This window comes from Sylvia atricapilla, chromosome 2 (assembly GCF_009819655.1).
Source record: "Sylvia atricapilla isolate bSylAtr1 chromosome 2, bSylAtr1.pri, whole genome shotgun sequence".
NCBI lineage: Eukaryota > Metazoa > Chordata > Aves > Passeriformes > Sylviidae > Sylvia > Sylvia atricapilla.
Window position 1 is genome coordinate 58,900,052 of NC_089141.1, and position 24,176 is coordinate 58,924,227.

The 24,176-nt window shown below is 35.9% G+C and overlaps 1 protein-coding gene across 1 annotated transcript in view; it reads right to left on the reverse strand.

The window, feature by feature from the left end:
- Positions 1–24,176, reverse strand: part of DIAPH3 (diaphanous related formin 3) — a 205,664-nt gene that overhangs the window by 105,528 nt on the left and 75,960 nt on the right. The window contains exons 18-20 of the mRNA XM_066313364.1: positions 11,572–11,667; positions 10,555–10,649; positions 4,322–4,423 (exon numbers count right to left, since the gene is read on the reverse strand). Of these exons, the coding sequence (XP_066169461.1) occupies positions 4,322–4,423; positions 10,555–10,649; positions 11,572–11,667 (293 nt within the window). The remainder of the gene's footprint in view (positions 1–4,321; positions 4,424–10,554; positions 10,650–11,571; positions 11,668–24,176) is intronic.

Sequence of the window (24,176 nt, forward strand, 5' to 3'; positions counted from 1 at the left end):
GATTACATTCTCCATTCCAAGGGAAGCTCCAGCTTTCCCTGGCATATACCTGTCTTCCCAAACCAAGATTGAACATCTTTCCAAATGTCTCAGATTACAAGAAAAGAAAGACAGCAGGAGCTATCACATGTGGCTCTTGAGACAGTATTCTCATATGTAAAAATGCTAGTGCACACCTGAAGTCAAATGTCTACTAATGGCATCCTGTAAAGATTAGAAACTTTTTACATTTGAAGTGTTTATAAAAAACATAAAAACTTTGATTTCTTAAATGGAATTGCATTTATGGATTTCAAATTATATAATAAAATTAATATGGAGCAGGACCATTTTATACCATTAAGGATTAGCCGTACTGATTAGACTACATAAAATCATAGAATCTTTTGTGTTGGATGGAATCTTAAAGATCATCTAGTTCCAACTCCGCTGCCATGGGTAGGAACACTTTCCACTAGACCAGGTTGCTCTGAGCCTCATCCAAGCTAGCTTTGCAAATTTCCAGGGATGGGGCATCCACATTCTCTGGGAAACCTGTTCCAGTTGTCTCATGCTGAAACTCACTACTGGATTCAGCTCTATGCATGCAGCATTGTTAATTCAGAACTGCTTTTTTGGAATGGTTCCTAGTGCAACAGACAGTTAAAATATGTTGGCATGAGTAGGCTTGAAGCCTTAGCATTGGTGTGTGAGCAAGAGAGGGAGGAGAGGCAAATATGTGGTGCTGTAAAGTTGGGGAACTACAGTTACAGGACACTGGAGGGGCGGTGCAGCAAAGATCTGGAACGATCTGATATAGGACCAAACATTGCCATGTGTTTGGTGCCACCTCTGTGCCTCCAAAAATGCCTTGAAATGCCAGACCTAAAGGTGCATGGATGCTTGATAAAGAGCATCAAAATTGTGATTTCTTAAGTGGAATTGCATTTATGGATATCAAACCATATAATAAATTTAATATGGTCTAGGACTATTTTACACCACAAGAATTACAGGCACTGTAAATAAACAAGTGTGCATCAAATCATAGAATGGAATTCTGCAAGAATTCAGAACACTCAAGTTCTCAACAGCTGGAAGATGCTTGTATCCAACTTCCTTATGAATAATACATTGACCAGTGGTATGGTAATAGTTCAGTAAAAATCCATTAAACAGACTACTGCCCTCAGTCATGATCAATAAATCTAACTAATAGTTATTATATCAACTTGACTGAAAACAAACAAGATTAACATTACTAAATGATCTACTCCTTATACATTTCTTTGATATGAGGACAGACATTATACCAAAAATTAGGAAAAATATTCTCTAAAGCAATACTTTTTTCTTAGTAGGAAAGAATTACCTGCAAAACAAATCAATATTGCTAGAAGTCCTAAAGCAACATAATATTTATATTGTCCATTGAAAAAAGAACCAGTAAAAAATGTAAAAAACACAAAAACACAACCTTCTCTCAACAGTTTTCAAGATGAACATATAGATGAAACCCCATTCATCTCCAGTGGGTTTCATATTGCACAAAGGTAATCTTTATCATTATCAAGTTTTATAGAAGATTCAGCATGGTGCTAATAAAGACAAGGTTGTGGGTTCAATCCCTATATGGGCTATTCCCTTAAGAGTTTGACTTGATGATCCTTGTGGATCGCTTCCAACTGAGAATATTCTGTGATTCTGTGGTAATCAATGAAACCACCAAGAAATTAATATAAAAGTTAAGAAAGTTTTTAAAAAGTTTTGGAGGAAGTTTATTGCAGTAAGTAAAACCAAGGACAAACAAGATAAAAATAAAATACAAATGAGTATTTATTTTTCATCAAGCACAAGCATCCCTCATCATGAATTTGAGCAAGGAAATAAAACATTCAACATAACACTAAGTCAAGGTAACAATAGTAAACTAAATTTTTAGTAAGATGAGCAGAATTCATGTAATTTTCAATAAACAGTTAATGAATCTGTTCAAGCCCTTCCCTATCCTCCTCACCCTCACCCAAAAAAACCCCACAACCCTAAAAAAACCAAAGCTCCACAGCAATAGGTGATAATATCTGTGCTCTGAGACATCAGCCTGGAGTAAGTGAAAGAAAGAACCTAGCAGAAAATAAAGCAGTTTATCTAAAGAAAACCCAAAGTCTGGGAGAGAAGATAAAGGCCATGAAGGTTTTATTTTATACTTACTGCAAAATAAACAGAAAATATAAAAATTATAAATAACTTCAAAAAGAGAAGGCATAAACCACAGAAGCACTTCATAGGGTCAATACAAAGAAAACAAATCCTCACAACCATTAGCCAAAAAAAACCAATCAAAACCCCAAAACCACAAGCCACACTCATGAAGGGAACCTGAACTGTTAAGTCATGCCCTCAAGGTCTATAAGCCAACAACAAAAGTTAATTAACTTTCCTTGAAACATATAATACTGTAACAGCACAGCAAGCCAGTATTTCGCTAAGTGTCTTGCTGTTTCTTTCAGAGTATCAAATCTTTACTTTCAATTCAAAACCTGAAAGCTAATGGGTTTCCATAATAAAAAAAAAAAATCACACAAGTAGTAATTAGCCATTTATTCACTATTTAGCTTCTTCCTTAGGAGTCAAATAATTTAATTGTTCCTTTAATCAGAACTTCAGAGTAAATTAACATGGAATCTCCTAATTCTCTGAAAAAACATAACTATAAAACACTACTCATCCAGAAGACACCAAGTCTTGCATTTTTTTTTGAAGTTTTATTCTTCTCATTTAAAACGGATAGCAAAATATGAGGCATAAAACTAACATTTTTAAGGAAAAATAAAGAAAACCAACAAAAACAGCAATAATGTGAAGATTCACATTATCATCAACAGTAGCTTCCTAAGAAATGAGTAGAATTTCTCAGCTTGTTCCCTGGCCAACAATAAAAGAAAAGATATAAGAGAGCCAGATGGAGCTTGAAGAATTTTGATGAAAAGTAAATGGATAGGATTCCATATTCAAAGAGTAAAAAAAAGTGACTTATTCAAATCTTCCCCCATTGGAACAGAAACAAAAAATGTTTCACGTAATAAACGTTGGAGCTTGTTCTCTGAAATCTGCTCTACTACATGCATAGAAGGTGTGACACGATAAAAATTGTACTTAACGATGGGGTTTGGTCTTGTTTGTGGACTTAGTTTTTCTATATTTTATAGAAAACCAGGAAAAGCATGGACTTGTACTTTTCCATGGGAAACTGGTTGTTCGTTCAGAAAAGAAGTTCCACATATTTTTGAGCTGTAAGAACTCTATCATTTAGTTCATTATTTTATTTTTCTGAGTTATCACATTGCCTCAACTTATTAAAAAAATTATCAGAAAAAGTTGGACCAGACACAGCAAAACTCTATCTACTACTGTTACTCGTCTAGCTCTTGTAATCTACTGACAGTTCCATCTAACTGAATAAGTATTATTCCCACACGAGAAATTCTCTCAGATAAGATAATCTTAGCAATAACCACCTCAGGTTGAAACTCCAGGAATGGACAAGAAAAATCAAAGACTTCTGTAGATATATTCAACAGGAAATGACATAGCATTATTCTGAGTTTGTCTGGATGAAGTAATTACCAAGTATAAATTATGAGCTATACAGAAATTAGATGCAAACCATATTTCCACAAAAAGCATCAACTGCCAGCACTGAACTAGCATTTTCTTTTTTTCACTTCCAGTCTTCCTTTGTGAATTCAGCCTGGAAGATATTACAAACTTATCTTTCCAGGGAGAAGGGAAAAAGTGATTAGGTGTACTCTTGATAGAACATGGTAGAAAACACATGCAGGAGAAGGCAGAATAGGTTAACACGATTGCTATGACATTATTTTCTTCTCCTTTAAGTGGAGAATAGAAAGAAAAATAAAAGTGTAACTTCAATGAAAAAGTTAAGATTTATTAATGCAAACAAAAATAAGGCAAAACTATTTTAGCTACGGAAATCCAAAAATAGCTCTGTATCTCCCAGTGAAACTTTGACACAGAAAATATCAAAGTTTTTACAGTTTTGGTTTGGTTTCTTTTGCAAAATAAAATTATTTTTTTTAAACATGGAGAACCCAAAATCATTCTAGCAGCAATATTTCAATAATAAAGCCTTCCACATCCAACAAAAGTCCAATTGAAAGGCAGCACTTGTACTCTTCTCCTGTTCTGGATCTCTTCACTTTAAGGAAGAAGCAACTGTTATTTTTTCTATAATATTATATTAAAACTATATTTCAAGAAAAGAAAAGAAAAAAAAAAAAAAAAAAAAAAAAACACCCAGAGATAATAAAGCAGAACTCACCACAACTCCAAACTGCTCTGGCTCAGACAAATTGTTATACTCATTCTTGAACTTGGACAATGCATTCAATTGTTCTTGTTCAGGGAGGTGTTTTATTAAATTCTATAAAGAAAAATAAAAATATCAGACTCTATGTTTCTTCTATTATTGTAAAAAAACCAGTTTACATATGCATTATTACCATACACTCCAAAGACAAGACTCCTCCTTGAAGACAGCAGAATGTACATGGCAACACAAACAAATTAAAGTAACTGAGAGTGTAAAAGAATTTTTTAATTGGTTTTAAAGGAAGAATATGATTGATAGGCACTATGCAAACAGAACACTTTGAAGCAAACAGAACAAGAACTTCAAGTATAACAACCATCCAAAGGATGGCAAGAATTACTAATGCTAACTGAAAAGTATTTTGAAAAAGAATAATCAATTTTCTAGCACTTCAAAACAAAAGTTTAAACCCACTACACTATACTTACTTACTTAATTACACTACTACTTAGCCTGAAAACTTGCTGGAAGTAGTAAATCAGAGGCGAGATTCAGCTTCAGCTGAATTCAGAAGTCCATATGGGGAGGTTGGATGCATATAAGTGAATGTCTTGTGAACACAGGTAAGGGAATCAAACATTTCAACTTCATCTGTTCATCTGAAAAATCCTCTGACTCCCTGGAGTTTCCTGAACACTTAGAAACATATTATCTACATAAAGACATTCACATTTGGGCACCTGAACCCCACTGTAATTAGCTTCTGCTAGGCTGGCTAAAAATGGCATTTTGGATGCTCTGGAAATAGAAAGGTTCTCAAACACTTAATTAGGGTATACAGTTTGAGTCACTAGCTCAGTTCTGTCCCTTCACAAGATGACTGCTGCAACTACTAGGCAATAGTCAGTGTCTCTATGGCCGGCTGCCTTTCTCAGACTATGACACTTGTGTTTCTGGTTACACATTGGTAAAGCTCCTGTCACAGTGAGAAAATATTAGAGATTCTCCCTTCTTAAAACACTCCCTGGTCTACTGGTAAGATCACTCTTCTGCACTGAACTGAAGACTCAATCCTTCTAACACTGAAGCTAGTCTAGGAAATACAGCCATCCCACTACTTATTACCGTATTTCCAGGAAAAAAAAAAAGACCAATTCCAGCACTTCCCCATTACTTGATGGAAAAGGCAGGTATTTTGGTTGTCAACATTTGTTTTATTACCTTTCAAGTAAATAGCATAGGTGACATATAATGAGAAAAAAAGAATTAGTTTCAGTTAGTGAACAGAATCTCCATCTGAAAGTCTTAAAAAAAAACAAACCCTAATTTTACCCATCAAAGATCCTAATTCCTTCTTTTATAGGAGATTCAGCCAGTTAAGATATAAAAATTACTTCTCTGGGGCCAGACAGACAAAAAGTCATACCTATGCTTTGCTTAACATACTTCTTTAGTTTAAGAAGAATGAATTTTACTCTTTTAAGTAGTAAGCCGAAAAATATCCCTAAATTAGTAGAGTGGTTCAACAGAATGTCCATGCTCAAGTAAAGATTTTGGTAAGAAAAGACAAAACTATTAAAAATGCATGAATGATGATGCTTAAAACAATAACATAAACTTAAATTTTAGGAGCTTGATTTGGATATGGTTAAACCGATTTTTAGTGGAACAGCAGTCATATATATCCTTACCACTCTTACATTTGGAAAATATTTTCGTAAAAAATACTACGGTTGTTAATTATGGATAAAGATCTCTAGCACTAAATCAGTAAAACTGAGCAAAAATGAAAGGGTACAAAATGTAAAAAGATACATTTTAAATTAAAAATTCATTATACACCTCTTCCTTTTTTTGATATCCAACATTTCCATTAACATCTCTAAATATAATACAATTCCTTAATCTTTACTGAAATTAAAATGTTATTGTTTGATGCAAAAATAATTTTCATACAAAGAAAATCTGCCCACAAAACTTTCAAAAAAACAAAAAAGTCCACTGTTAGAGGAATATTTTCAACATTGAGCATCAGAATATTAAAAAAAAAAAAAAGCAACCAAAACTGAAGGAGCACCTGATATCAAAGTGGCTTTTATGGTGCTCAGATAAAGCTTTTGAACAGCTACAGATGAAACACATTTTTAATATCAAACAAGGAATGAGCAGGAGAAAGAATTTGACTAAGTCACTGGAAACATTCAATAATTAGTCAATGAGTTTTTGGATTACAACATGACTTTTGGAGTTCTAACATTTTTAAGCACTAGATTTAATTTCTAATTGAAGTGTGGAGCAGGGAGGGGGGTGGGGCCAGATAGAGAGAAAAATCATTTTATTTCTTAGGCATAATGAGAGTTGGATTAAGAACAAATTTCTGACTTCAGAAACAGTGATATTAGAATCCACTGAGCACAACAGTTACAGCTAAACAAAAAAACCTGCTGAAAGCAAGAGATATTGCAAAAGGAGAAGTACCATACTGTCTAAGGTAACCCATATGAATGAAGAAAATTAGCCATATGGCCGCAAATGTATGTACACTTTCTCTCTTCTCAGAATGACAAAATATACAGAACACATTTTTATAGCATGGTCATACTTGAAAAGGATTTTGAAGGTTGAAATAGAGACATGCAGATAGATACTTAAAGTTATTTAGTAAGCTAAGTACATATGAAGGCAGACACCAACCTCTTGAAGCAATGAGGCACACTGTTCTACCCCTCTCAAAGAAAGATGGATGTCTAAAGTTCTTTCTCAAGTTCAAACTCAGTCCCTTTTTAAAAGTTATTATAGGGTTGTTTTACCCAGAATCAAGCAACTTGGATGAAAGCATTTATTAATTGATAAATATTATTACATCCAAACTTGCAAACTAAATTTGAAGCCTAAGTTCTACTGAATATTCCACCTGATTTAGGGAAAAAAAATGCAGTCTATATTCTTGAGTGTGTTCATACAGGATACTGTGCACATGATCACTTGCATTCCATTCCACTGACTTTTACACAATCACAGCAGCTGCTAATACCACTGTACCCTTGTAGGATATAATGTCTCACTTTTGACTCTTCGTCTTGTCTTTTCTTAAATAAAATTGATCACTCCCCTCCAAAAGCAAACACAAAACGGCTCAACGACTGTTGAAAACATTTTGGACTCAATTTTGATGCCAACTACATAGAGAGGTTACTGGATACACTGACTTTCAACATACTTAACTGTTACTACCAATTAATAGAGCCACAACATTATCAGTATAGTGTCAAAAAGTTACATCCTATTACATTGTTAGTCATGCCTACTGCAAAGCTCCAGTGGGGTTAGGGTGTGTTAGATGTTCTAAATATAATGAAAATTAGGCATTCTTTATCTCAAGGCATTTACAATTACAATGTAAAGAATAGTTCACAGAATAAATTAAAAATAATGATACAAAAGGAAAAAATAATCTATGAAAATAAATTTTATCTTTTCAGATTACTGCATCTTCACATAGAAGTATGCCACAAATTAACTACCCATTAATGGTTTGATGATTTTTTCCCCAGACTCTAAATGCAAAAATAAGTTTTGCCTTCTTTAAATAACACACAGATAAATTATCAAAATGACAGTTTTTCATATTTTTGATATACAGTATTTATTTATACACATTGTTTCATTTAATTATTGAGGACCTAATTTTTCTAACAAGCTAAATTTTAACTGTTGAAAAACAGTGCTAAGATCAAATAGCATGAGAGAGTCTCAGAGCAAGCTCTCAGATTTTCATGCTACCATAGAGGATTTCTACTGTTATACTGAATAAAATAAAATAAAGATACACATCATGCTGCTGTTGAGCATGAAGAAAACCTTGAAAAAGTGATCTAAGTACAAATTACACTAAAAAAAATTAGAAGAGTAAACTATGTTCATCTTAATAACCGTAAAGTAATAGTTTCAGTGCCAATATTAACTGCACCATTGAACAAAAGAATGAGAATTATACAATGACTATATATACTGTCACTGGAGATGACGGTTCATGCTTGCTCCTTCAAATATTTAACAGAATCATCTCATTCTTCAATGAAGAAGGAAAAGTTAAGTCCAAATAGCTGAAGAGAGATTAAACGTCTTTGAAATCCAAGTCACAAGAAATGAGGGCAAAACTGCATGCAGGCAGGAAAAGGGCATGCTGAGCACGGTACAGCCTCCTCAGTAAGAAATTATTTTGACATTCCGATTAGGTGGAAATTTATTTTGCAGGAAAACCATACAAATACAGATTTGTCTTATTTTGACATCTGAATACAAGTGAATGTGTTGCAGTACAAGCCACATCTGAAAGTCAGTAAGCCTTAATGTAACAACTCTGATTTTACAACCCTGATGCCTGTATTTGTTTTAACTAATCAGCATTCCAGTAAAAAGAGTGTTTCTAAACATACAATCTACCCTCAATTTTCTTTCATGTTTCAGTAGAGACTGGTACCCATGTCTGTAACACACTTTTAAGTACGCTGAAGAGATAAGCTATCTAAAACCTATACCACATTACTGGTAGATAGACAGTAATTATCAATTAGTGATAAAGATGTTTTGACATCTATGGGCCATAATAGAAATAATTTGAAGTTCATCACAGTATGCCAGACTCCTGTCCAAAACACAGATAATTTTTCTAAAGAGAAATATTTTCAAATTTATTGATGCCCATCAAGATGACTCAAGAATATGGCACATGACAGGCAAGGACAGACTGAGAGAAGTCACTTTGTTGCTAGGAAAGCAAGCCTTGCAAGCCCTTAATGTGTGCAGGTACCCAACTAAACAGTACAAAGAAGGTGCAATTAAGCTTCAAGTTGGGCAATAGAACACCAAGGTCACAAGTTATCACAACAAAGATTCCAGTTAGAATCTTTTTCTACTACAAGTGTTCAACACTGGAAAAGGTATCCAGAAAGCCTATGGGGTCTCCAGAGTTGAAGATACCAAAAAGGTCCTGATCAAACTGCTCTAGATGACCTGGCTTTGAGCAGAGCCTTGGCCCAAAAGACATGGAAGACATCCCTTCCAAATTGTTTTTCCCATGGCTCCAAAATTATTCATTTGTGTTTACTTCATTAGATTCTTCAGCTTTTCAACCCTTAAATATCACTGTACATAGAAGAACTTCCAGGTTCTTTTGGCTCCACATAAAGACACAAAAGACTTGGTACTTTTAAAAAAAGATATTGAAAGGGAAGACACTACCTAAATAAACTCCATGGAAGAGAAGTGGTGAATGCTGTAAATGCCCTAGAGCAAGATATTCGATTGTTACAGCTCTGACAAACAAAAAAACCCAAACCAAACCAACAAAACAGAGATTTGTCTGGATAAGATAGAGCTAAAAACAAAGCAAAGAAAAAAATGGTAAATAGGGAAGAAACAAAGCATCATATTTACCCAAGAAAAAGTCTCTATTTAGGTGTCGACAATGTGAAAAATTGAAAATATAAATTCAGCTGTGTCATAGTTTAATCCCATCCAATCCCCAGGCAGCCACTCACTCACTCACTCTCCCCACAATGTGATCAGGAAGAGATCGGAAGGGGAAAAGCCAGAAAACTCACAGGATGAGATAAAACCATACACTCAAACAAAGCAAAGCAAGGGATTCATTCACTGTTTTCCATGGGCTGGGAGGTATTTTCTGCCGTCTTCAGGAGAGCAGGGCCCCATCGCATGTAATGATGATTTGAAAAGATAAACACCACCACTTCACCTTCCTTCCTTATTCTTCCCCTTGCTTTACATAGTTAACATAATGGCATGTGGTCTGGAATGTCCCCTTGGTCATTTGGGGTCACCTGTCCTGGCTGTGTCCCCTCCCAACCTCCCATACACACCCAGCCCCCTTGCCAGCCCGGCAGTATGAACAGCTGAAAAGGCCTTTGCTCTGTGCAAGTCCTGCTCAGCAATGACAAAAGCATCTCTGTGTTATCAACCCTGTGTTCAGCACAAATCCAAACATAACTCCATACCAGCCACTGTGAAGAACGTTAACTCAATCCCAGCCAGAAACAACACAAGATGCTTTCATAAAAATATTAGCATTACAAATTTTTTTAAAAAAATCTACTGTTTACAGGAAAAGAACTGTTAATTATTTGCCAAAAGTTTGCATCAAGAGGTATTTTAGCCATGAGTTTCTATTTACTGAGAAGCTTCTCTTGAAATACTAGGATTTTAAGTGCTATTTTTGTTACCTGAATCATGGACTCTGAGAGCTGTGTTTCATCTACTTCCAATATCATCATTTTGATCTCTTCATAAGGCACTCGGAAAGATCCAAGGAAAATTGCTGAAACAAAGATTTCACAATAATGAAGAAAGCAAGACAACAACTATCTTGCTTTTACTTAAAAAACAGCTGAAACAGGTCATAGCATCTCCAGATTAACAAATACTATGCCAAGTAATATAGGTAAGAGATAACAATTTTTAAGGCATTAAAAATTATTGTCTCTTTCAATTCTAGCCTTCTCAATATCCATTTGTTATATACAAGATCCAGCATCACAGAAAGCTTCCATAAGCAGTCAGAGACAAATCTACTCTGCAGAAGAATCACTGCTATTACAGTATTTTGTGCTGAGGTGACAATTATAATAGTCTTGTCAGAGCCTTCTCTTAAAGAAGCAGCATGACAAAACAAAACCAGAGAAACAGAAAACAAAATGTTCTTATAAGCACTCTTTATTTAGTCACCATAATACAATTATTTCTTATATAATATCTGCTGGAATTTAGGAACCTATTCTTCCTAGAGCTTCTCTCCATGAAAACTTTATTTTCTTTGCATATTATTCCTTAATACTGAGTATCGCCTAGTTTCTGTAAAGTTCATGAGATGGGCAGGCGTGCTGCAGACATTTTCATCCTTTTGTTGACAATGCGTTGGGACAAGCAGGGGAACAGGGGCATCCAGTATTCCTTGATGAATTCAATGAAAACACAGATTGGATTAGATACATAGCTGTATGCTTGTACTTCAATATATACAGTCTTGAATAAGGAAAAATCTTTAACTGCTTTTGGGGTCTTTTAAAGTGTTTCAGTTGTGTCAACTCACATGTTTTGGCTTAAAAACAATATGCACATATTTAAACACATTTTAAACAAGAAGTGGTTAACAGGCAATCACACAAGAGAGAAAGGCACTCTTATGGAACATTTATACATTACTCTTAGCAAAAAACAAAAACCTAACAGAATCCACTTACATAAATTCTGCGCAATCTTAGAATCCAAAACTTTTAATTCTTTGATTCGTTTCTTAATGGATTTCTTTTCTTCAAAATCCTCCTCCTCTCTTTTTACTACCAAAGTAAACACAAATACAATCATGGTTAATTCTTAATATTTAGAGGAAACATTCATGAATTTAGAAAGCGTATTTGCTATCAAGCATAGCCAATTCACAGAGAAAAGATTGTAAAACAGACAGACAAAAAATAGAGAGGTTTTGCATATATTACTTATATTCCAAAACTTTTGCTCTTCAGTCAAATTTGTCAGCTCGTTAGCCTTCCAGATTTTTTTTTTTTTTAATATATAGGAACCTGAATAAACATGCTAATGTTAACTGTACAAATTCATTCATATTGAAAATATCATGCAACATGCTCCAGTTACCCTGGCCAGGCTAGGATTATGAATCGGATTTTAACAATAACAAATCTTAAAAAACAAGGCAATATGTCTCAACACTAAGACATCAATCTATTTTTTGTGTTGGCTTTGGTCTAACTATGTGCAACAAAATTATCGAAGATCACCAGCTTATTAAAAAATTAACATTACCTTAGAATACAGATGAGTTGTTATATACCTACATAGGGTATAGGTATATACATAGATCTATTTTCCTTCCCCCCTCAAAAAGACGTGTTTTTAAATATATAATGTAATAACATTATTACCACAAAGACAAAGTGATTGTATAAGCATATATTAACATTGCTGGAGATTCTGGCTCATTCTTTCTTTTAATAATTCATACAAATAGGATCTCTCAAATACATTGTGTAAGCTGAATTTATTTCTCATTAGTCACACATTGTCATAAGAATTTCACTTAAAATAACAACATAGGCTTGAAAAAGTATTAGTAGGAATTATTATGCAAACAAACTAAAAAGTGAAAACCACACAAATCTTTCCTTAAATATGATCAGGTATTGTATTATTTTACAATAATACATAATACAAAATTTTCTTTTTAACTTTTCCTTATTCCTCCTCCCAGCACAAATCTTCACTGTCAAATGTTATTTACCAAATATATTGGTACTGTTTATCTAATTCTGTATACTATTTCACAAATGAAACTAGTTTCCAAACTTTTACAGTATGATTGTTCCAAATTAAGCTATACATGCTTCAAATATTTGAGAGTAGAAAATATGCTACAATAATATAATGAGCTACTGACTTCTGAAGGAGATAGGCATAGACAAGAAGTCCTGTCAAGCAGACATAGGATTAAAATTTCTAGCTCAGTCATGATCCTTGACAAAACTAGACATAAGCATGAATTATCAAGAGGATTTCCCTAAGCTGAAATTAATTCCAAAAATGCTAAGAGACATATTTAAGAGCTACATCATTCCTAAAAAATGTTTTTCAAAGCACGATAAATTTTGCAAGGATTGAGATACGGAAGTCTTTGAGCTTTGCTGCCTAGGATACAACCAAAGAGATAAGGAACTCAAGACCTCATATGGGGATTGAAGGAACCAGATTCAAGTCCCTTTCGAGTAAGTGGAGACAAATTTCAATCATTTCCTAAATCACTTTTGATAGTCTACACCTGCTAGGCAGCACAACGCTCCTGAGAACATGCAGAAAAGAACATGTATTCTGCAAAAATGAAATGATTAAGCTAAGACATAAAGCAGTCCTTAAAAGAAGGACTGATACCCAGAGTCCTGGCTATGGGTTACAGAGCCACAATCCTCCTCTTTTGTTTGTTCCCAGTTTACCCACAAAATCCATTTGGCCTTGAATTTCTATTAGCACAGATTTAACAGAATGGGCAGCATTCTCCTGTACCAGGAAAAACTGCACGCCCTGCTTACTACATGTATGTAAGCAAAAGTATGTTTTCACTATCAGTGTGTGAACTCTATAGCCCAGGTTCCAAAGGCATAGAATGGCATTAAAGCTACTGGATAAAAAGAAGGTTACCAATAAAGGTTCACTTTTTCTGATTATGCTTGAAGAGGAGCCCTTACTGAATCCAGAAGGGTATGTCAAGGAGCTGAAGATCCCAGAATCACATGATTGTTTTCTCCTGCAGTTACACAGACCTCTCAAATTTTGTAACTTCTTCAACTATACACTGAAAACAGTGACTCTTAAAAACATGACTTTTGAGTTGCCTCAACTCTAGAAATGCAGATTCTTCTAGAAGACCTGTACATCCCTGTACCACAGATTCCAAGCAATTTTTATGCCTAATGAAAATACAGTAAAATGTTTTACGGCTACCTTGGAACTTTACAAGAAACAAAATAACTTCCTTTGTAGTCACAATATAAAGAAGTTAAATTACCTAAATTTACTAATTTGCTTAAATGTGCCCTGACAGCCTCAAACTGGACGCTAATAGGACAGAAATAAAATAATAAAAGAAAAAAATTAGCAACTTCAAGCACTAGAAAGAAACGTTATTCATTAGGAGTCTTATAACTGAGATGATACAGCTACACAAACATGCAAAAACAATTAACAGTTAAACATGCACTATTTAATTCCTTACTTCCAAATCAAGAAGCAATGCTGCAAATAAACTGACTAATAGCCTCAGGAATTTTCACCCAGGATGGGGGTTATGCACAATGTTACAGCACTACTTAAGGCATCGCAACACTAAGGAAAAACGTACAAGCATAGAACATATCTACTCTAGGAAACTCATGCAGAAATTGTATGCAGAGTTCTACAATTATGCAATAAACTAAATTACTGCAAACTTACATGATACTTCAGCAGAATTCAGGTCACGTCCTTATTGGCAGCAATAAGAAGCAGAGGACATGTATTACTTTTCTTGCTGGTTTGAAATACTGCAATTTCCACTGAAAACTCTGATATCTTCTACTGCCTCTAGAAAATTTTACCTCCTTTGCTTATGGTTTCGGACAAGGACACGGATCATGTAGAGCCATGTGGACATGGCCAAGATATTGTGCTAATCCCATCTCACCTCATGGCCAGGGAGGAGGAAGATGGGTCTCTCTTACTTCCTGGAAAAGAGGGGGAAGGAGGGAGCATTCCTTTTCCAGGGAACCAAGTGACCAATGGAGTGGTGGGATAACACTGCTCCTGACCAGATGATTTGTCTGCCATTTTTTTCACTGGGCTTGGAGGAAAAACATGGGGCCAGAGGGTCTGTCCACCATTTTGTTCATTGTCCCAGTCAGTGAGCAATTACCAGCAAATCACTCTCATTTTGTAAAGTTTTGTAATTAATATTGTTGCTGTTACTGTTCTTATCTCATAGCTGTTTCCAGCAAATTGTTTTTATCTCAACCCATGATCTCTGCCTTTTTTATCTCCCACTGAAGGTGAGAGAGGGGCACTAAATGAGGGAGTTCCACTCATGACAGGCGACAAAAAAAGCGCCTCCAAAATCCCATGAAATATAACTATTCTCTATTTCCAACAAGAAAAAGGGGGAAAAAATCCCACAACAGAGGGAAATGAATGGAAATATCTGAACAGGTGAAGTAAGAATCTAGACTAAAAGAAAATCGAAGAAAATAAGCAGTTACATTTTCATTTGTGGAGAGCACTAGAATAGAGGGAGGAAGTATACAGAAGAAAGAAAACGGGAACATCTGCTTATAATAGAAAAAAAGAAAGCAGCCTAGTGAGAGTGGGCAGCTGCTGCAGAAAGGTTGTGACAATTTGAAGGAAATAGATGTGAGATGTTACCATGCTAATGAGAGAAGAAACCAGGGTATCACAAAGTACACAGACAGTTTTCCTGGCTCCAGAAGTTTGATCTTACTAAAGCATTAACTTTTTCAAAATTCCTTTTTTTTTGTCAGATATTATACAACAAAAAAGCCACACACCCTTTAAAGTTCTGTGTACACGCTAAATCTATACCACAGCAGGACACACACATGGCCCTATCATCTGAGCTATGCTTTGTCAATAGTACCTCATCAGATGCTCCTGCTCTGCCCTCTCAGGCTGAGAAACAAAGTGCTAGAGCACTTTGAAACACACATAATGCACCTCCCACCCTTTGCAGTTCCTCTTATCTTCACACCCCACATCCTTATTAACAAGACTCTAAAATTAACAGATGTGGTTGCCAACATACACACAAATACCTCAAAGGAGTTTTAGATACTGGACAGATTGCTTTTACTGTCTCCTTCAAATTCAGATCCATATACACATTCAAATGTAGTCTACCTCCATCTGTGGCAATGACCTGACTGAAATTAGGGTCCTGAAAAGAGTGGTGACAGGACTGTTTTACAAATAGTACAGTTGGAAGCTTGCAGAACAGCACTTCACAAAATTGTGGACTGGATCCTATGGAGCTACTCTGTAAAACTCTGAAACAATTACATTCTTGGTAGGTGCCACTGAAATAATCTACATTCATGAATTGAAATACACATTTCTATTTCTGCCACAGGTCTTGATATAATCTGCTACCCACAATCTTTGTAAGAAAAATCATGTCTGTGCATCTGTATGCTAAAGAAAAAATCTTCTAAAATACATCATCCTAGTGGAAAAAAACAAAACAAAATACTTTTGAAATACAAGCTTCCAAAGGAATATATCTGAACATTTATTTTTAGAAGACTGAATTCCTATTTCAGATGAAACTTGAAAACTACATCACACCAAACACTCAGTGGAGTTACTTCATCACTATATAGAGTTATTTTGTCACTAAGTAACACAGCCTACAGAAGATTACATGTGATCTTACACTTTTCCTAGCCTCTTAGCTAAGACAACAGTCATCTTGCATTTTCTCTTCACTGGAAAATGAAAGAACAAGCCAGGGCTTATGGACTAAAACGATGTACCCATATCAAGTGTCATTATGAAAGAAGGTGCCTACTTCATCTGTATAGAACTCTAATTCTTAAAAGTAAATGATATCTTGTATCCCATATAGCAGGGTATTCAACTGGAAAACCTGCAGTCTTCTTCATCTCCTAAAAGTTATCTGGAATCAAAGGAACAGATCTTTAGTAGAAAATGAGGTTCTAGCTAAATAACAAATCCTGCAGAGCTTCTTAGTTACTTGAAGCTAAAATGTGGAGTACCTTGGTATCAACCACTATTGAGGTTGGAAGCGACCTCTAGAGGTCATTTGGCCCAGTTCCCTTACACACACAAGGCTATCTACAGCCGGATATATGCCCAGGACTATATTCAGGCGGCTTTTGAACATCCCCAAGGCTGGAGGGAGAGTCCAAAACCTCTATAGGCACTCTGTGCCAGTGCTCAATCTCCCTCAAAGTAATAAAAAAGTGGCTTGTGGTGTTCAGGAAGAACCATGAGTCTCAGTTCACGCCCACTGCCTCCTCTCCTGTCACTGGGCACTACTGAGGAGTGTCTGCCTCAAGCCTCCTTGCACTCTCCCTTCATGTATTTATGTAAACTGGCAAGACCACTCTCCATGTTAAACATTCATGGCTCTCTCATCCTTTCCACAGAGAAGGGAGGTTTCAGTCCCTTCACTGTCCTAACCCTTAGTCGGACTCTTCCCAGTCCATCCACATCTCTTTCACAGGGGAGCCTCGAGTGGGACACAGTACTCCAGGTGTGGCCACACCAGCATTGAGATCAAAGGCCAGACAAGGAATATGTGTCTTTTGACTGAGAGGACAGAAACTTTTGAAGATTTAAGATTGTCTTAACAGCAGTATGACTACTGTTCTATAATATGATATATAACAAAACAAACCTTTAGTCTCAAAATAAAATAAAAATAAAAACACCACCAACGAGCCTATTACCTAGACCATGACACTACACAGGTGCCAGCAGCTCCACCTGCATGTTTCATGTTGAGTTGTTCACCAGCACAGTTATTTGTGACAATCTAGTTTAAAATACAAAAGAAATTGTGAACTAGATGTAAATTGTTTTACAATTGTTTTTAAACTTCCTTTTTTTATGAAAACAAGGATAAAATAAGGCTACCAGGCAAAGCCCACAAAAGTAGGAAGGATGCCTGAACACTGAAAGACCAGGGAGTTGATAGATATTTTGCTTTGCAAACCAAGCAACCTAAGGTTGTATCAACACAACTGTTAGCATCAGGGACTGCTCATCACTTAAATGTCTGTTTTAAATGACAGTTTCTAAATTCTAAACCAAGAACATTAAATGTTCACATTTTTTAACAGTAGCTGACAAAATTCTTAAGAAAAAAAAAAACAACCCTGAAGTCATATTTGTTAAGAAGTAACTCAAGTGTTCATAGAAATATGGCATACAAAATCAGAATAGCCATTCTCTTAGCTACAATCTGAACACCTGCTGGGCTCCTCACGAGAACTGAAAGTTTTAACCAAAACTGATTCAACTCTTGGAAAGATCTGAAACTTCATTAATTCTTGTCTGAGAGGAAAGATAAAAGAGGTGGCTGAAATGAGCTTTCTGCTACAATGGATTTTGCTGGACAGAGAAAAGCAAAACATACTGCTATTCCCAGCAGAATGGAGTCTAGTGCCAGTAGACAAGTAATTCTACAGTTTTCAGATCTCCCCATTCTAAGATATATTCCTACCATCAAGACTTAGATGTTTGGGCCTTACAAAGCTGATCCACCACTTGTCAAAAGCATCAAAAGCTGAATAACAGAGTGCACTTGCACTTAAAGGGAGCACAGTTGATTCAAGAAAAGCCATAACATTATTGATTGTAAATTGGAATAGCAACTGTTTCCCTCCACCATTTGGTTTCCAACAGTTGCCTTTCGTACATTGTGGAATTTCAGAGCAAAATCTTTTCATTTAATAATCCTTGACAGATTGTACGTCTACACATTTGTGTAACTGCCTTATAAACATAATAAATTTTAAACTCTATTTCCTTCAGCAAAGAATTCCAATTCTTAATTATGCACTGTACAAAGAAAGACTTTATTTTTATAATCTTGATCAGTTTTGCTGTACCTCTACTATACTTTTTATTAGTAAGAAGAAAGGAAACCACAAAAAGTATGCAGGATATGGGCACAGCTTGAACTTTTACAATGAGTTTTACTTATTATTTTGTTTTCCTTTCCTAACAGTTCCCAAAATTCTATTTTGCCAGTATATCAGAAATTTATTAAATCATTATCTAATTCTGCCATTTATCATTGATTATCTACAATATGTCCACCACTGGTATCAACTTTGGCAATTGTAGATATTCAAGCCTTTTTTAAAATTGTCATCACATTTGTCACCTTGCTTCCCTTTCCTCTGATGTTGGCATAAGTTCAAGTAATAGTTTACACAGCACAGTTCACAGCTCAGCCATTTCATCCCTCAGTTCCCTTAGAAGTCCAGGGTGAATACCAGCTGGTCTTAGCAATCTGTTACTGTCCACTTTATTGACCTATTCTAAAACTCACTCTACTAACCACGGAAGTTATGTTTCTTAATCTAATGTGGTGCTACCCCAAAGCCCAGCTTGGAGGTAAGTTCATTATTGTTTGAACAGAAATAATTCAGAGGTTCAGCATTTGGAACCAGGAAAAAAGGTGTGTTACTCTTTTTTTTTTTTTTTTTTTCCTTTGGAAGGCAGATATGATGCACTAAATCATACTTTTGTATAACATTTTTATTACATCTTTATCCATGCTTAAAATTCAATAGTATGAAAATTTTAACACCTTATTTCTAAATCACAAAGCAGTTACAATCAGAAACCTACTGAAGTCCTCAGAATTAAAATACAAGCATATACTCCTAAGTGAAACCTGCATGCAAAAGAGACACTCAGACATGGCTTCTGCTGCCTATAGATTTTATGTAGCATATGTTAAATATGTTTAATATGCTGCAGTCTCTGTATTTCCATAACTATGCTCTGGGTTTTTTAAGTGAGTCTACTAGTTACTTTTGGGGGATTTTTTAACTTTTAATGAAGAATTCTTTACTTTGTTTAATATCAAAACTCTTTAAACTTCACTAAACAGCTTCTAGAAGATGGACTTGGCTTATTTCTAGACCAAAGTACATACAACAAGCTAATTTTAGTTCTTCTTATTGTGCAAGTTTTGAAAAGGTTGGTAGTTATTATTTATTCACAAAAATAAGTAGAAGTATCTTTTTGATTTTATATCTTAAAACACTGACAAACACTTACTACACTGGCAAAATTGCTTCATTATAATCTTAACTTTCAATTTATTACAGATGCTTCCAGCCCTTGAGTTTTAAAGACTAGAAGCCTTTGAACGTCTAGTAATTCAAGTTTTTCCACCTTTGAAGAAGGACTTCGGAGTGCTGGTGGATGATAAATGACTGGACATGACCTGGTAGCATGCACTTGAGGCCCAGAAATCCATTTGCATCCTGGACTGCATCAAAAGCAGCATGGCCAAGAGATCAAAGGAGGTGACTCTGCCACTCTGCTCTACTCTAGTGAAACCCCACCTTGAGTGGTGCATTGAACTCTGGGGTCCCCAGCACAGGAAGGACATGAACCTCCTGGACCAGGTCCAGTGGAAGGCCACAAAACCAATCAGAGAGCTGCAGCACTTCTACAAAGACAGGCTGAGAGAGATGGGATTGTTTATCTTGGAGAAGAGAAGCCTCCAGTGGGACCTTGCAGCTTTTGAACATTTAAAGAAGAATTATAGAAATTAGTGTCTATTGTGACAGGACAAGGGCTTTAGCCAAAAAAGGTTTGATTTAGACTAGATACATAGCTAAACTTTTTTACAGTGAAGATGAGGAAACACTGGAACAGGTGGCCTGGAGAAGTGGTGGATGGCTTCAAACCTGGAAACATTCGAAGTCAGGCCACACGTGGCTCTGAGAAATTTGATGTCATTGAAGATGTCCTTGCCCATTGCAGATGAGTTTGACTAGATAGCCTTTAAAGGTCCCTTCCCACCCCAACTATTCTACGATTCCATAAGTCACAGTATAAAGACACAGCTGAGCACTTCTGGCAATACATGGGAGTCCATTCCTTCCCCTACACACTCTGCTTTCCTCTTGCTTGCATATTCCTAGAATTTATGAAAAGGGCAGCATAATACTCAATGTACTTTAAAAACTTCAACTGACAAAAATGACCAAAAAATTAATGAGGCGAGGTGGAGGGGGTGGAAGTTTGCTATCAAGGTAATAAGTTTAATCAGCTTATGGAGTAATCAAATGAGCACTGAAGTGGGGCAGACCATGTAACCAGAAGTAGGGCAGAAGACATCAGTCAGGCTTCTTCCCTTCAGCATCAGTGAACTGACATATGTTCTGTTGCTCAAAGAGCACCATCGTGTGATTCCTGCTGAGCAGAAGCTTGCAATGCAACTGAAGGAAGCTGTTCACCATTTTCCTGTTTATATCTGTAAAATGAATTTCAGAAGCTAGTTTTCAGTTGCGCCTCTTCGCTGCACAGCCATATAAACACTGTCAAACTAAAAAGAGACTTGGACTCCCCACATCTAGCAGCACCAGATTTCCCTGACACTGAAATATGGCACAGACCAAATTAATGAAATTTTCTATCAGGTAAATTATAAACAAAAATTACATTTTCAATTAACCATTTGTTTTTAAGAGTAATTTCTCTCAGAACAGTACACTGTAACTGATAGGACAGAAATTTTCCTAAGTAATTTGATCTTTGTTATTGTAAGATTTAAAGTTAACAAGTATCATCTGAATATACACATGGGTTGAAGACACATTTCTGACAGAGCAATTATTCCACCAAGATCTCATCTCCTTCCTTTAAACTATGGAGTTCATTCCACTTGTGTGAAATAGTGTTGTATAGTTTTACCAGCACTCAGCTTTCAAAATCAGTTTTACTAAATATTCTTACAGATGAACAATACCTCAATTCACAAGAAACACAATTTTTATTAGTTATTATGTAGAAGTAATTTCATTCCAGAATGCATATTGCACTACACTGTAATTCATCTGTAACTACTTTTGCTGAACAGTTTTATAAAGGCTACTTTATGAGTTCTGATGTTATTTTTAATTCTTTTATTGACCTCTGATTTTAACTTAAAACAATTCAAGATATTTCCAGGAGGAAAACATTGGATCAGGCTTTCAACCTAATTCTTTGAGTGACTACAAAAAACCCCACAACACATGGGAGTAGAATAGATGGGGTATTGCAAGGGCAGGAACGAATGATCTGACATAAGAGGGACAAAAAACTTACTAAGCTACCACTGTCACCTCACAGCATTGTCAGTGCCTCACAAACCACAAAGGCATGGGTAGTACCAGCCTGACAAAGGACTGATCATTAACTTGTGACAAGAAACAGCAGTGCATGGGACTCCAAAGTGAAAGGGCAAATGGACAAGAATAGCAAACCGGGATTACCAGGGAGGAGCTGGTGTATGCTGACTGAAACTGCATGAAGAGCCACAGTCAGCAGTGGACTGCCAAACTACAAAGGCAGCAAGAAACCAAGAGTATCAGAGATAATAAAGAGCACTCTCACACTAGCCCCTAATATACCTCAAAGCACCTGAAGCATGTCTGGAGATCAGAATGGGATACTTCTACCAACCTAAGGCATGAAATATTGGTATATAGCCAGACAGTGCAACTAGATCTCCAGGATGATGGCATTAGCTCAATAGCAGCCTGAAAGTAGCAGTGGCCTTCCAGATCAGATGCCTGGGTTCAGAGTGAGACTGCTTACCCCTTCCAATCCCTGGGAACTGGAAAATATGGGAGGCAAGCCAAAAAAAGGACAAATCATGATGGATTTCATGCTGCAACATGCAGCCCACCCTCTGCCTCAGGCACCCTTGATAAACCTGCTGCTTATAAATGTTTACGTTATGTGGTGTATATAGGAGCAGAAGAGAGAATATAAAGGAATGCAGATCTATCCCTTACTTGTAAATTTTTGCAACAATAATAGCAACTACTGTGTCATCTAATAAATGTAAAATAGGAATTCATGGTTCAAAGTTCAGGTCACTCCTAAAACAAAGTACAGCAGATACATTTTTTATAATTTTGTTAGGTCTGTCTTCAAACTATTGAGGTCTTTTTCTTAAAGAGGCATTCCCAAAGTAAGTGTGCCTGAATCTCTCAGAACTACTTGTCTGGAACCAATCTGCAGTTTAAATTTATTCATAAGTAGTTTTTACTTATTTCTTGTGGTTGAAACTGTTCTTTTCTCTTTCCAATGCTCTTCTTAAAGAATAAGAAAATATGGTAGCACTACAACATGATCTTTGGGGTTTTTTTAATTAAATATTTCAAATCCATTTAATCTCTTCACCTGATGATACCAGCAGCTTCTACGCATCTGTGATTTAATCTGTCTTGAGTCTGGGACAGTAGAACTATAAGTCACATTACAAAGCATGACTTGTAAACATATTAATGACAATGCTTCCTTACTGGAAACATTTCTGTGAAATCCAGGATTTGTTCTGCTCTTCTTCCCTTACCTTTATTTACTTATTTTTTGCAAATAACCAATACATATATATATATATAAAAATACCCATATGTACATAAACTGAAGTAAAAAATCACAGATTCTAGCGCTAACCTAAAGTTTGTGTTCACACTTAAATTTCAGGCATGAGCATCTCCACTAAGTTTTGATTCCCCGGCCACAAGGGAAGGGAATGGAACTATGCCATGCTCTTACACAACATCAAATCCATCTGAATGGACTGGAGAAGGGTGAGAGTTGCAAGACTGGAGACTTGCTTTACACTGATTCTTTCGCCAGTGTTTAATCACCAGGCTTCCATGCTTTCTTCTGATATAGCTACACTTGCACTCACACTCTCCATTCTCAAACACCACCAGTACACTGACGCCATTAAGTAGTCAGTCAGCTACTATGGGTCTCCATAACCCACTATTAGCAGAGGAATGCCAGCAAGGCCACGGAAAGCCAGTAACAAACTTTTCAGTGACTGCTACCTGTCTTTTGTCCCGCTTTCTGTACTGGCCCTCCTGCAACCATGAGGTACAAGCTGGGGCCTCAACAGCATACTGGTAAACAACAGGTAGGCAAATATAGTAGCATTTAGCAATGTGAACAAGGGATTGAACATGCTAAAATTTATTATGTGAGAAAAGTTCTGTTCAAATACAAACAAGTGAAGTTAAAGTTTTGTATAAAAGAAGTCCTGCAGTTTTGATTTTGTAGACCCTATATGTAGTATAAATATCCTGAGATTACTTGAAATGCACTTGAATAGTGCAAGCTCTTTTCATAATTAACAGGACTTAAAAGTAACATAAAATTTTCCAATCATACTCAAGTATTTGGATTTGTTCTCAAATTTGTCTTTCTTCTCTCATCCAGCTTCTGTAACATCCTGCCCTTCTTGAATTTGAAAATGCTTCCAAACTCTGTCATCACCAAGTTCAGCCTTTTCTTAACATATTGCTACAAATCACTGAGACTATTTAATAAAAAATTATTCCCAAAACTGATCCTTCAGAAAAACTACTAATAGCCTCATAGTCCAATGCACCCTTTTTAAATATTCCCCACATCCTCTTAAAGTTATCTGTTCTACAAGTCTGCAGCTAATCCCATTTTTCATTCATACTGGTACAATGGCAGTCCTACTGCAATCTAGAGGTTAAACTGATAATATTTGTTT